Source organism: Rana temporaria, chromosome 1 (assembly GCF_905171775.1).
Source record: "Rana temporaria chromosome 1, aRanTem1.1, whole genome shotgun sequence".
Lineage (NCBI taxonomy): Eukaryota > Metazoa > Chordata > Amphibia > Anura > Ranidae > Rana > Rana temporaria.
In genome coordinates, this window is record NC_053489.1 from 291,780,899 (window position 1) to 291,795,496 (window position 14,598).

The 14,598-nt window shown below is 47.9% G+C and overlaps 1 protein-coding gene across 1 annotated transcript in view; it reads right to left on the reverse strand.

The window, feature by feature from the left end:
* Positions 1 to 581: 581 nt before the first annotated feature.
* Positions 582 to 14,598, reverse strand: part of RFX3 (regulatory factor X3) — a 266,612-nt gene continuing 252,595 nt past the window's right edge. Inside the window, exon 18 of the mRNA XM_040357345.1 lies at positions 582 to 3,169. Within this exon, the coding sequence (XP_040213279.1) occupies positions 2,928 to 3,169 (242 nt within the window). The 3' untranslated portion in view covers positions 582 to 2,927. The remainder of the gene's footprint in view (positions 3,170 to 14,598) is intronic.

The following is a 14,598-nucleotide window of genomic DNA, read 5'->3' on the forward strand; positions in this document are numbered from 1 at the left end:
TTTTTACGTAAATTTAAAAATCTGATGATCTTGTATTTCCATCATACCTCTCTAATGTGATTCCTTTATTTTCTAAAAATAAAATAGTGTTGACAAGTATATCCAGTCCTAGCCTTTCCCCTTAATTGGAATACATATTTATTCCCAATTACTTTGAATTATTCAGGACACATGGAAACCATGCATTAGGAGGCAATATGTGAGGGTTTCACTGGAGTGCACATCCTGCCATCCCTATAAGGATGAACATCGCTGCAGCTATGCCAACTCTAGTTACACAACGGAATGTGTCCTAATTAGTATGCTTGCTGGAGTGGCTTTCTTTTCACAGCAATAAGTACATGCAGCTTGGGGGGCCTTGGACATTTTAGCTACTTGTGGACAAATTTCCAATAATCCCTAGTATCTGCTACTTGCACTAAAGCAAAATACATCTAGTTACAAAATGGGGAAACACATTTTCATTTTTCACAAACTTTTCATTTTCAATCTAAAAGAGCAGAAAGTATTTTCTAATTTATTACAAAATTAGGACTTTTCCCCACATTCCGTGGGCTTTAAAAACAACAGGCACACCTTGCTGCGGAAAAAAAAAGTGATTTAACAAGAACGAAAATAATTCAACTACACCTTAGCTTCAGTTCTGTTTAAGGCACCATGAAATAGGCGAGGTACTGTGATCCCTGATGTACATTCTTAAATGGCAATGGTGTGTCTAGCCACCTGTTCAAACCCTACACAAATGGGGACAAGTTCCAGTGAGGTGTGCCAGGTACACTGCCTAAAATATATTACACGCACTTTACTCTTTTCACACACTTTATCCTACTCACATTAATACAGCAGTCCTTGATGCCCTGGTTATTATATAAAAGATACATTCACACAAGCTTCCTTTAAAGGCACATGAGTCCTATTGATTCGATTTATCTTGGTGTTTCTCTGGTACAAAATGAGAAATAGGATATTGAAATAAATTTGTGTACAGCCAAGTTATGCTTCTTACATAACTAGGCTGATATATTTCAAGGAACATGATGGCTTTTCAATTAGTCTTGTTCATAAAAAAAAATGCTTCCAAAATTCAACGGATTAGAAATCGTAAAGTGGAAGGCTACCTTTAATAATACTGAGCAATGGCATGATGTTACTGGGTGAATTACCAGGCCTGAAAGTCAGCAGAAAAAGAAGGGCAATAATAGACATGTCATATATACGGTAGATGCTTAGCCAGATAAAGCTTTCTGAAATGCCTAAAGAGAAAGCCTAGTTTTTAATGTAATAATATCAATAGTGCTTAGGTGTCTGGGAAATGTATGTAGAATCTAAAAACAAAATATCTGTTAAGGATAGGCACGTGGCTTACTGATCATAAATCAGTCTGTCTACACAGTAAAGTTGCAACATATCCAATAAAGAAAGCTTGTTTGAACAGCAGTCTCTAAAAATCTCAACCTTGGTATCATGAACTGCAGTTCTAAGAACCTAGGTTCTTAATCCTAAATACTATGCAGGTTGCTACATTCCTTGCATTCTATAATTTCTGTATTTGTGTGTGTGCGTATATATATATATATATATAAAAACACACACACACGCTTACATGCACACACACACACGTACACAGCTTAATAGCAGCAGAATGAACTACTGTTATGAAATAGTTTCTGGAATAGCAGGAACACAAACATATGACATTGGCCCTTATCTATTCTGCACATACATGTCTTTAACCCCATCTTCCCTGAGTTTTGAGTCTTGACATGGCACTCTTTTGGTAACATCAGATTAGGTTCCTTCCACTTCATTTTGACCGTGAGGCTATGTCTACTGTGTCATTTTGCACTGCTTCAAAGAACCCATCAGGGTTGAAGAGGTTAAAGGTTTATGCTAGACTTAATCAGTAAGGATAAGAGCAATATGCAAAGTTCAATAATGGATACCAACAAATCAGAAATCATTGTTGTGGATTTGACTCCATTTCACAGAAATGTGATTGTTTTTTTTTTGGGTTACTGCACTTTGCATGTAATCATTGTAGTTTGTGCAGTTTTACTGAATAAGCCCAGAATTTGGGTTTTTATATCTCATACCTTCAGTTATCAGCATGGTTTAACAGCATATAGCATTTGTGCAATAGTATCAAATGCACAATCAGTAGTATCTTAACAGTGTAGCTAAGGATGCACCTAGCTGAATAAACGTTACAGAAAGATGCTTGCTAAGAGACCCTCAGCCTTTACAGGCATCTTCCTAAAACAGATGGATACAGTTAACGGAAGTTGATTGCGTTGTTCACCGTTACACAAAAGCATACTTTTTTTTCACAACTTTAGCATACTGCACTATTTTATGCAGGCCACGATAGTGATTTGTAGGGCACAAAGAAGTTGCTTGAATACTCCCTTCGCACAACAGAACAACCGCCAAAACATTTACCTCCATAGGTAGAACTATCTTATCTTACATAGATAAGGGGATTCCCAAAATGAGTGTCATTCGTCTGCTGCCGCACCTTTTTTCTCCAGTGTAAATGATCAGCATTTTCTTAAAAAGATGTGCAACTAATAAAATAACTACAATACAACTCAGCAGTAAAATAGATATAAAAAAAAATCCAGTATTAAAACAACTCCAGTGGAACGTCAAGGAATTAGGAATTGTGATACAATCTGCTTGAAACAATAACATGAATAAAACCAGAAATCATATAAAAACAACGTTAACACCAAGCACAAAGAAAAACATGTTTGTACACTGAGAAAAGTAGAGGAAAGTGTGCTTGGGGAAAGGTTGACAAAGAAAGTTAAGGTCACAATAGGAAAATTTGACAACAGTCGACCTTCAGGCGTATTCTGCGTTTCTGCCATACTCTTAAGCCCATCATACATATATTATAAACTTCTTTTGAAAATCTTTCATATTCACTAGACTGCAGTATAGGTATTCCCAGTGGCACTGCACTGTCTGATGGTCTGAGTGCTTGAGACAATGTGCTCGCTGTGTATTTGGTTCAAAACCAGGCTCTGCTGGACGTTGCCCTCTAGTGATGGCTGCATACAGCCCACCTGGAATGCCTGAGCCAACTCAGTCTTCTCCCTCTTTGCCAGGGGCTCTCCACAGTCATCCATTTCATCGTCCATTTCACTGTCTACATCACTTCCCTCATCTGCACAAATAAACAACCATTAAAAAACAGAAATATGCCAAATCATATATTTATTTACTAAGAGCAACATTATACTTAAAGAAAATCTACGGTCACAGCATGCATGTTCATTTTATAACATGAGTACTGTAATAGCAATACAAAAAAAATCTTTCCTCAACTTCCTAGATTTCATGCATGCTTTGTAGCCTATCCACTGCTGTTTTCTTTCAATTTTTAAGGACTACATATCCTATTAAACCTTACTGCCTGTAAGCAGCGATTCCTGTATGGATGCCGCCTCCTGAAACTACTCCTCTCAGTACCTCAGTAGTTCAGAGGTAGGCTCTGTGAACTGTGTGACACAGCAGTGACTACTCACAGGACAGACAGTAAATGTGTGGGGATCTTAGCAAAGTAGTTTACAAACTTCAATATCGTTCAGATTAATAGGTATAGGCAGGAAATACATTGAAATACATTGTAGAAATTAACATATGATTTCAAATGTTGACCATAGTTAAGCTTTAAAGAAAAAAACAAAGGTAATAATAAAGCCCAACGCCAACCATACCTTTCTTTTCAGTTTGAATAGGGAAAGGGAGGGCAGTGACAAACTCTGTCATGTTATTATTGCTGTCTGTCTCCCTGCTGGGGGATCTACCCTTACTTTCTATTTACATGACAGGCACTTGTGAAAAGAAAATGCTGTAAAATGAGGATGATATGAAAAAATTAAATAGTACAAAGGACATAAACATAAATAGCCGGATTCAAAAAGACTTACGTCGGTGTATCAGTAAATACGCCGTCGTAAGTCTGAATGCGTGCCGTTGTATATTAAAGGGTATTCTGGAAACCAGATACGCTTAAATTTGGCTAAGATACGACCGGCGTAAGTCTCCTACGCCGTCGTATCTTATGTGCATATTTACGCTGGCCGCTAGGGGCGTGTACGTGGATTTACGCGGTGAATATACAAATTACCTAGATACGCCGATTCACGAATGTACTTGGGCCCGATACGCTGTTTACGTAAGGCGTTTTTCCGGCGTAAAGATAAACCACCAAAAAGATGGCGCAGCCCATGCAAGGTATGGACGACGGAACAGCCGTCGTATTTTACGTTGTTTGCGTAAGCGTACGTGAATGGGGCTGGGCGTATGTTACGTTCACGTCGAAAGCAATGAGTATTTGCAACGTGATTCTGAGCATGCATGCGCCATACCAACGGCCCTCATTTACATGGGGTCACGGTTAATTTAAATGAAGCCTGCCCACTACATGCCTACTTTGAATTAGGCGGGGTTACGCCGGGCCATTTGCGCTACGCCGACGTAACTTAGGGAGCAAGGGCCTAATCCTCAAAAGAGATACGACGGCGTAAGCCGTCGTATCTCTGGTTCTAACTTTGGAACTGATCCTCAGAAGCAGTTTTCCAAAGTTAGGCAGAAGATCCGACATCTGTAAGGGACTTACACTGCTGGATCTTAGGATGCAGTACCGCATCCGCCACTGGGGGCATTTCGAGTCGAAATGCCTCTTCTGGTATGCAAATTAGCACTTAGGGCGATCCACAAAGCTTTTCTGCTTCGTTTTTTCGCCGTAAGTTTTAGTTTGCCAAGTGTAAAACTAGGGCTGCTTTTACATGGTCTAAAGTTAGTAACACCATGTAAAAGCACATTCAAGCAACGGCATTTGGTATGCATTCCCGAGGGAGAACTCCACGGCAATTTGTAAAATCCAAACCGGCATGGGTTCCCCCCCAGGAGCATACCAGGCCCTTAGGTCTGGTATGGGTTGTAAGGAGACCCCCCCTCCGCCGAAAAATCGACGTAGGGGGTCCCCCTACAATCCATACCAGACACGTATCCAAAGCACGCTACCCGGCCGGCCAGGAATGGGAGTGGGGACGAGCGAGCGCCCCCCCCCCTCCTGAGCCGTGCCAGGCCGCATGCCCTCAACATGGGGGAGTTGGGTGCTCTGGGGCAGGGGGGCGCACTGCGGGCCCCCCCACCCCAGAGCACCCTGTCCCCATGTTGATGAGGACAGGATCTCTTCCCGACAACCCTTGCCGTTGGTTGTCGGGGTATGCGGGCGGGGGCTTATTGGAATCTGGGAGTCCCCTCAAATAAGGGGGCCCCCAGATACCGGCCCCCCACCCTAAGTGAATGGATATGGGGTACATCGTACCCCTATCCATTCACCTGGAGGCAAAAAGTTAAAGTTATTAAACACACAACACAAGGGTTTTTAAAATAATTTATTATTCTGCTCCGGAGGCCCCCCCTGTCTTCTTTATTAGCTCTAATACCAGGGGGGGCTTCTTCTTCCACTCTCCGGGGGTCTTCTTCCACTCTCCGGGGGGGGGTTTCTTCTTCCGCTCTCCGGGGGGGCGGCCTCTCCGCGGGTCTTCTTCTATCTTCGCCGCTCTCCGCTGTTGACTCGGCGAACCCCGGTTCTTCTGCAGCTGTCCGGTGCCTTCTTCTTCAGCGCTGGCTGCCTGCTATCTTTGTGTGTTAGCTCAATTAGTAACAGGCAGCCAGCGCGGTCTTCTGTGACGTCAGGTTCTTCTTCTCCCCTCTTCCGATGTTGACTCGTCGCCTCTTGTCACTGTAATGATGGAAGCGCGCCTTGCATCCCATTTATATAGGCATCACCGTCCCATCATGCTCCGGTAGGTACCCACGTGGTGGGTGCACGTGGGTAGGCACCCACCACGTGGGTACCTGCCGGAGCATGATGGGACGGTGATGCCTATATATTATTTATATAGGCATCACCGTCCCATCATGCTCCGGTAGGTACCCACGTGGTGGGTGCACGTGGGTAGGCACCCACCACGTGGGTACCTGCCGGAGCATGATGGGACGGTGATGCCTATATAAATGGGATGCAAGGCGCGCTTCCATCATTACAGTGACAAGAGGCGACGAGTCAACATCGGAAGAGGGGAGAGAAAGAACCTGACGTCACAGAAGACCACGCTGGCTGCCTGTTACTAATTGAGCTAACACACAAAGATAGCAGGCAGCCAGCGCTGAAGAAGAAGGCACCGGACAGCTGCAGAAGAACCGGGGTTCGCCGAGTCAACAGCGGAGAGCGGAGAAGATAGAAGAAGACCCCCGGAGAGAGAAGAAGACCCCCGGAAAGCGGAGAGGCCGCCCCCCGGAGAGCGGAAGAAGAAACCCCCCCCGGAGAGTGGAAGAAGACCCCCGGAGAGTGGAAGAAGAAGCCCCCCCTGGTATTAGAGCTAATAAAGAAGACAGGGGGGCCTCCGGAGCAGAATAATAATAGGATTTTTTGTACTCACCGTAAAATCCTTTTCTCTGAAGTCCATGGACGGACACAGCTCCTTATATCTTGACAAGTGGGTTATGTTCCCTGTTTACAGGAGAGGACTAGGCAGAAACATGTTAAATAGTTAAATACATGTTACATTAACAGAGTTGAACAGCCCCGCCCAGGGGGCGGTCCCTCCAGACATAACCCTCCTCACTGCAGCTTGCAGCCTCAGTTCGTAACAAGCAGTACAAACCTAAAAAGGAGGGGTGGGAGCTGTGTCCGTCCATGGACTTCAGAGAAAAGGATTTTACGGTGAGTACAAAAAATCCTATTTTCTCTTATCGTCCATGGACGGACACAGCTCCTTATATCTTGACAAGTGGGACGTCCCCAAGCAGTGTCAAAAAACGAGGGGTGGGAAATATATCAGTAAAAACAATTTTAACTTCACCCCAAAACAAGCAGAACTCCTCAACGGAGGAGGTGCAACTTTAAACAGCCGCCGGCAAAAACTAGCGGCTGAAAAAAACATCATAAGATGCACTCACAGCAACCATGTAAATTCTGGAAAAAGCGTGAACGGACGAGCAAATCGCCGCCTCGCACACCTGTGAGACCGACGCATGATGTCGGAAAAAAAAAAAAAAACCCAGGAAGCACCAATTGCCCTGGTCGAAAGTGCCGTGACCGGAAAGGGGGGCCCGCCCTTAGGAGCATAGGCCTGTATGACGGCCTGCCCGATCCACCGAGAAATGGTGGTCGACGAGACCGACAGGCCCTTTTGTGGACCAGACACCGACACAAAAGAGAGTCAGAAGCTCCGAAATGGAGCCGTAGTAGGCTGGTATACCCGCAAAGCACGTACCACGCCTAAAGTATGAAAGGCCAAAACCTCCTTCGGAAGAAGGGAAGGTCGCGGGCGCACCATCACCTAATCCTTATGGGGGATCAAGCATGGCGAATTAAAGAGAAAACCGCCAACTCAGAAACCCCTCTAACAGAGGTAAAGGCCACTAAAGGGGCCACCTTCTGAGATAGTGTCAAGAGAAAATCTCTCTGATGTTTCCAAAAGGAAGGTTCCTGAAGAACCGAGAGCACCAGAGTCAAAACGCATGGGGGAAGAGATGGGCCAAGAGGGGAAAGTATATGACAAACCCCTTGCACACAAAAAAAGGGGACCCACCAGGGAACGGGCCGCAAAAAGGCCACTAAAAGAACACAGCCAAGGCTGAAATCTGCCCCCAAACGGTGCTTTAAGCAATTTTTAGATCCAATCCAAGCTTTAAAAACAGCAGGACCCTGGACACCGAGAGTACACCCGTGGACGTCACTCCATCCCTTCGCACCAAGAGAGGTGCGACGGTAGATCCTCCGGAAGAAGACTACGGTGCCCTGTTGAGATGACCGAGTCAGACAGACCCTGGTCACCTAAAGTCTGGCTTCCAATAACCATGTTAAGCAAGTCAGTGACTGTACAACAGGAGGAAGTATGGGACCTTGAGACAGGAACCTCCTGTACCAGGCGCCCGATATCAGCGTACCAAGGACGCCAAGATTAATCTGGAGCTTTTAGAATCATCGGGATCTCCTCAGCATCCACTCTGTGGAGCGGCCGAGGAAGCAACTACCATGGAGGAATGGCAAAAAATCACCGATACAGACAACACAGGGCCACCAGCGCGACTGACGCGTCTGTACAAGATCACTAGACCTGGCCACTAACTGACACCCTTGCGGCGGAGACAAGCTGCCAGGAGATCCATGCCATGTGAGGCTCACCTCCTGTAAGGGAGCCGAAACACCCCAAGCACAAAGACCAGTCGCCCTGGTCCAGCATCTGGCGACTCCAGTAGTCCGCCTGCCGGCATACCTGATGGTAGACTGAAGCCACGGCCGTGGCGTTGTCCGGCTGAAACCAGATCGGTCGACCACAAGGAGAAGCATAGCCTGATCGCCTAAAATAGTAGGACAATGAACAGTAGACAGCACCTGGTATTCCCAGGCGGTCTCCCACCAGGCACTAGCCAGGCCCGACCCTGGGTAGCTACCGAGACCAGACACATTCAAGGAGGTGTGGTCATAGGTCCACGCAAGTCCAGCGACTCAGGGCCGACTGGACCCCCCAGTTTTGTGAACCTCCAGGTTCACAACCCGTGAGCTGGCATCCGTCGTAAACACCGACCACTGGAAGGAAGGAACAACTTCCCGGACCGAAGAGTCGGGAATCTCTGTCACCAACTCAGAGAGACTCTGACTAGGTGGCGCACAGGAATCTAATGATTTCAGAGACAAGAGATTTTTACCACCTGGACAGTAGTTCCACTGGAAAACCAGGGTGTGGAACTGGGCATACAGTACCACCTTGAAGGAGGCTACCCACAGACCCCGAACCAGCAGGCGCCCGGAGAGAAGACCGATTGCGTGATGCCAATACCTTCTCTGCAGACTGAAGAGTCTGCAATTTCTCCAGGGGAAGAAGGACCTTTGCCACTGAGGAGTCTGGATCAACACTAGATACTCCAACGCTGAGTTGGAACCTAGCATGCCCATAATTTGAACCCTGGGTCGCACACATGGAGGGCAGGCTTGCTGCCACTGAGCTACACTTTCTGGCCTAAACATTTAACATCCACCCGAATCTTCGGAGGGTCTGAATGGGAATAACCCATCCACTAGGTCGGAGACAGAAGCTGCTCTCAGAAGAAAGTCGTCAAAGTAGCCAATGAGGCAAAGCCTCGCTGTCCCAACAAAATTCAAATAAGTGCGAGCTCCTGGCTGAAAACCCATGGTGCTGACGCCAGATCAAAAGGGAGGGCCACAGGCTGACAGAGACCCTTCTCTCATCACGAAGCACAGAAAAAAACACTGTGACATGTGCAAAACGGGACATGCATGTATGCGTCCCTGATGTCCGAGGACGTCATGACATCCCCCGGATGAAGCGCAGCTCCGAACAAATGGATTCCATGCGGAACTACCCGACGTTCACAAAGGTATTTAGGGCCTGAGGCCCATAGAAAACCCCCAAAACTCTCGTCCTGCAGGAAAGGTAAAATTACCTTGCAGCTTAGCAAATCCCACACTGCCCAAGGCAGACCGACGTGCCGGGAGGGGAAGACACAAGGACAGAACTTTGTTCTGTGGATAGGAGGAAACCCTATCTAGTACTCCGAAGAGACCACCTCGCAGACCCACTAGTCGGAGAGCAGGGAGGTTTCACTGAATTGTGAACCTGCAAGCCGCCCCTCCCACCTAGAGACAGGGAGGGAAGGCTACATACATTGTCAGGATTTGGGTGCCGGCGTGATCGGCTTATGCACCCAGGGACAGATTAGTCCCCCAGCTGGGCCTTTGACGGCCTGGGAGGGTTGCCCCTAAATAATACACACACATAGTGTGTATGTATATTATGTAGGTGTATGCACACATGTCTTTGGAGGAAACCGGAGTACCCGGAGGAAACCCACGCAGACACAGGGAGCGACAATGCAAGCTCCAGGCAGATTGGCGTCAGTGTGCAGATTGGCGTCAGTGTGCAGATTCGAACCAATGACTCTTTTGCTGCCAAGTAATGGAGTTAAGCACTACACCACCGTGTGCATAAAACCATTCTGAAACAGACGCCCTGGATAACAAGGGCGCAGCATTCAATGAAGCATCACAGACCTATATGAGGCCCTGGACCAGCTGGTCCGCTAGGCTAATAACCTCAGGAGAGAGTCGGTGCTCCTCCACTGTCTGGTGCAAAATGCTCACTCTGTGAGTTGTATACAGCACTAGGGGTCAGGACTACTCCAAGATGGCCGCCGAGCGTTCAGAACGCGGCCACAGGAAAATGGCCAGCACAATGTAAGCTGCGCCATAGCGTGGCTACGATAAAATGGGCGCCAATGGGAGTTTTCAATGTAATTGAAACACCTCCCAAAAAATAGCGCCAGCGACCACTGAGACCCCAGTGTAGTGGCCACAATAGGCCGCAAGCCAGACCCCAGCATGGTAAACATGAAACGGGTCAGTACTTCGGATCTTCTATCAGTCAGATCCATACAAGCAGGAGCTCCCGCCCGGCGGTGAGGGACTACAAAAGCCCTCAGTGGCTTTTCTCACTCCGCATCTCAGAAATTATCAAAGAAGGGCACAGAAGGAAAAAACCTACACAGCGGTCTGATTTGTGTGATCCAAAAAAGACCGAGCCCTCGGCGGAAACCCAGCTGCACTATGCAGCTTAGGAGAGTCCCTTGCAGCAGTAAAAAGCGCACCCATAAATGCCTTATTCTGCCTTTTTTTTTTTTTTTTTAACTAGGTACCTAGTCCATGGCTCCATAACAGAGCATTCCCCAGGGGATAACGGGGGAAGGGGGCACTCTTTTACCGCCCGCCCGCAGTCCACCCCCACCCTGGCACAAACTGTGTCCAGGACTAACAATAAAAACTCTGTGGGAATCCCAGGTGCTAACACCTGCTGCCACCACCAGCATGTGGGGAAGGACCCAGATACTGACTCCAATATTTACATATAGTGTGTATTATAATATGCACACCTGTCCATACAAATAGACAAAAGCTCCTAGAGCCCTATTCAGGGCCTCTCACCCACTTGCTGCGCTGACCAGGGGTAACCAGGGGACTCCCTCAGGAGGAGACTGCACAGCGCTGCCTGTGAGGAAAAGAACCGTGAGGTAACTTCTGCAGGGACCTGTGTTTAAACAGGAAAAGCCTTCTGGGGCTGTTTTATTTAAGGACAAGTCACAGATACAGCATAAAAAGCAAAACCGTTACAGGTGTCACCAATCAGTCAGCGTCTGCTGAAGTATAATCATAAACATCTGTGCTCATCACAGGGCTTTTTACCTCACAGGAAAGCCCAATACAAAAAAAGAAAACACAGGCCAGATAACACAGTCCCCTCAGGAAGGCCCCCTCCCCCCTGACAGCGGCAATGTTAGCAATGCAGCAAGGGAAAGGAGCAGGGAAGTAAGGGGAAGGGACCCCCGAACCCCAGGAATGCCCAGCCGTACCAACCCACCGAAGCAGGAGGGACTGTACTTACCCGTCCAAGCGAGGACTCGCTGACGCATTCCTGACAGAACTACAACCGAAATGGAGGTAGCTGTCGGCCCGGTCCACTGTGAGTGAGACAACACCACAGCTCAGTCATATGTGGACCTCGGAGCAAAGCTCACTGGCCACCCCAGGAGTCATGGGGTATGGCGTGGCAGACCAAGCCTCTTTGCATAGGTGTGCCCACGCTTGCTGGTCGGACTGAGTAGACTACAAGGATCTATAATATCCAGCCTGTCTCTCAGCCAACAGTTGAAAGAAGATTCTTCAAGAAAAAGTGAAAATAAAATAAAATAAGATAGAATAAAATAAAATTTCTCCTCAGGGCGCTGGGCCCAAAGGGAGCCATACGTCCTTCTCCTTTGCTAGGCAGAACGAAACTGAGGCTGCAAGCTGCAGTGAGGAGGGTTATGTCTGGAGGGACCGCCCCCTGGGCGGGGCTGTTCAACTCTGTTAATGTAACATGTATTTAACTATTTAACATGTTTCTGCCTAGTCCTCTCCTGTAAACAGGGAACATAACCCACTTGTCAAGATATAAGGAGCTGTGTCCGTCCATGGACGATAAGAGAAAAATTATTTTAAAAACCCTTGTGTTGTGTGTTTAATAACTTTAACTTTTTGCCTCCAGGTGAATGGATAGGGGTACGATGTACCCCATATCCATTCACTTAGGGTGGGGGGCCGGTATCTGGGGGCCCCCTTATTTGAGGGGACTCCCAGATTCCGATAAGCCCCCATCCGCATACCCCGACAACCAACGGCAAGGGTTGTCGGGAAGAGGTCCTGTCCTCATCAACATGGGGACAGGGTGCTCTAGGGTGGGGGGGCCCGCAGTGCGCCCCCCTTCCCCAGAGCACCCAACCCCCCCATGTTGAGGGCATGCGGCCTGGCACGGCTCAGGAGGGGGGGGGGGCGCTCGCTCGTCCCCACTCCCTTCCTGACCGGCCGGGTAGCGTGCTTTGGATACGGGTCTGGTATGGATTGTAGGGGGACCCCCTACGTCGATTTTTCGGCGTGGGGGGGTCTCCTTACAACCCATACCAGACCTAAGGGCCTGGTATGCTCCTGGGGGGGGGAACCCATGCCGGTTTTTTCTTTGAAAATTGGCATGGAGTTCTCCCTCTCAGGAATGCATGCTGAGCGACGCTGTCATTTTTTTTTATAATTATTTGTTTTCCCGGCGCGTATATTTTTTTTCACCCGTCGCAACTTTAGTGTCCCGTCGCAATCCACAAAGCCGCCCGGCGTCAATTACGTTTGCGCGCTGCACGTCGGGAAAATTACGTCACACGCATGCGCAGAACGGCCAGCGCGGGAGCGCGCCTCATTTAAATTTTAAACGCCCCCCGGAGAGGAGGACCGCCTTGCGACGGCGGCACTTAAGTTACACGGCCTGAAATTTCTAGGTAAGTGCTTTGTGGATCAGGCACTTAGGTAGAAACTTTAAGTCAGTGTAACTTAACTGCTGAAAGTTAAGTTACGCCGCCTGGCTGAGGATTTGGCCCCAAGTGCTTTTTGAATACAGTACTTGCCTCACTATGTTACGTCGGCGTAGTGCAAATGGGATGCGCTACGCCGGCATAAAGATACGCCGCCATACGTGAATCTGGCTAAAAGAAAATAACTATTTGAATCAATATTTTGTGTGACCACCCTTCGCCTTTAAAACAGCTCAGTTCTCCAACGTACATTCGCACAGAGTTATTTTAACTACTTCTGTATCGCCTTCTGCCCATTTACTGCGGCAAGGTGGCCCGGCTGCGCAAAACGACATACCTGTATGTCGCTTCATGCAGTAGCCTCTGGGAGCGCGCGTGCTGATTGGCCAGAGGGGGAGCCAATCAGCGGGTCCAGTAGGCACGATGTCCACCGGCCACCCACAATTATCTACCAGAGAGGCAGAAAGGTGATCGCCATGCTGACAGGGGAGAACATGGAGATCTTGTGTTCCTGCTTAGCAGGAACATGGATCTCTGTATTCTCCCAGTCAGAGCAATCCCCACACCCCTAGGGAGACACTTAACCCTTTGATTGCCCCAGCTGTTAACCCCTTCCCTGCCATTAGTACATTATCATGTTATTAGTATAGTAACAGTGCATATTTTTGCACTGACCACAACAATATTGTCACTGGACCCCAAAAAAGTGTCAAAAGTGTCAGTTAGGTGTTCCGATTTGTCTGCCGCAATCCTGCTAAAAATCGCTGATTGCCATTATTACTAGTAAAAAAAATCCATAAAACTATCCCATAATTTTTAGACACTATGGCCCTAATTCTCGTAGATGGGCGTAAAACTGCGGCGGCGTAACGTATGTAATTTACATTACGCCGCCGCAGTTTTACAGGCAAGTGCTTTATTTACAAAGAACTTGCCTGTAAAGTTGCGGCGGCGTAACGTAAATCCCCCGGCGCAAGCCCGCCTAATTCAAATGAGCCGGGTAGGGGGCGTAGAGCATTTAAATTAGGCGCGTTCCCGCGCCGAACGTACTGCGCATGCGCCGTCCCTAAAATTTCCCGACGTGCATTGCGCTAGAGGCGCATTGCAGGCGGTATTAACCCTTTTCCGTCGCTAGCAGGGGTTAAAACCGCACCACTAGCGGCCAAATATTGCGGTAAATACGGCGGTATAGCGGCGATAAAAATCGCGCCGCTATACCACCACCGCACTTCTGCTGCCCCGTGTGTGGGGCCTTATTGGGATTTTTTACCAAAAATATGTAGCAGAATACATATTGGCCTAAATTGATGAAGAAATTTGATTTAAATTTTTTTATTTGATATTTATTATAGCAAAAAGTAAAACATGTTGGCCCGGATTCACAGACAGCGGCGCACATTTATGCCGCCGTAGCGCATCTCCTGTACGCTACGCCGACGCAGCGCAGAGAGGCAAGCACTAAATTCACAAAGCCAGTGCTCCCAAAACTGCGCTGGGTTTCCTAGGCGTAAGGAAGTGGGCGTGAGCCATGCAAATTAGGCGTGACCCCATGCAAATGATGGGCCGAGCGGCAGACAGATACGTATAACGAACGGCGCATGCGCTGTCCCGTGGACGCATTCCCAGTGCGCATGCTCAGAATCACGTCGGAACTACTCCCTA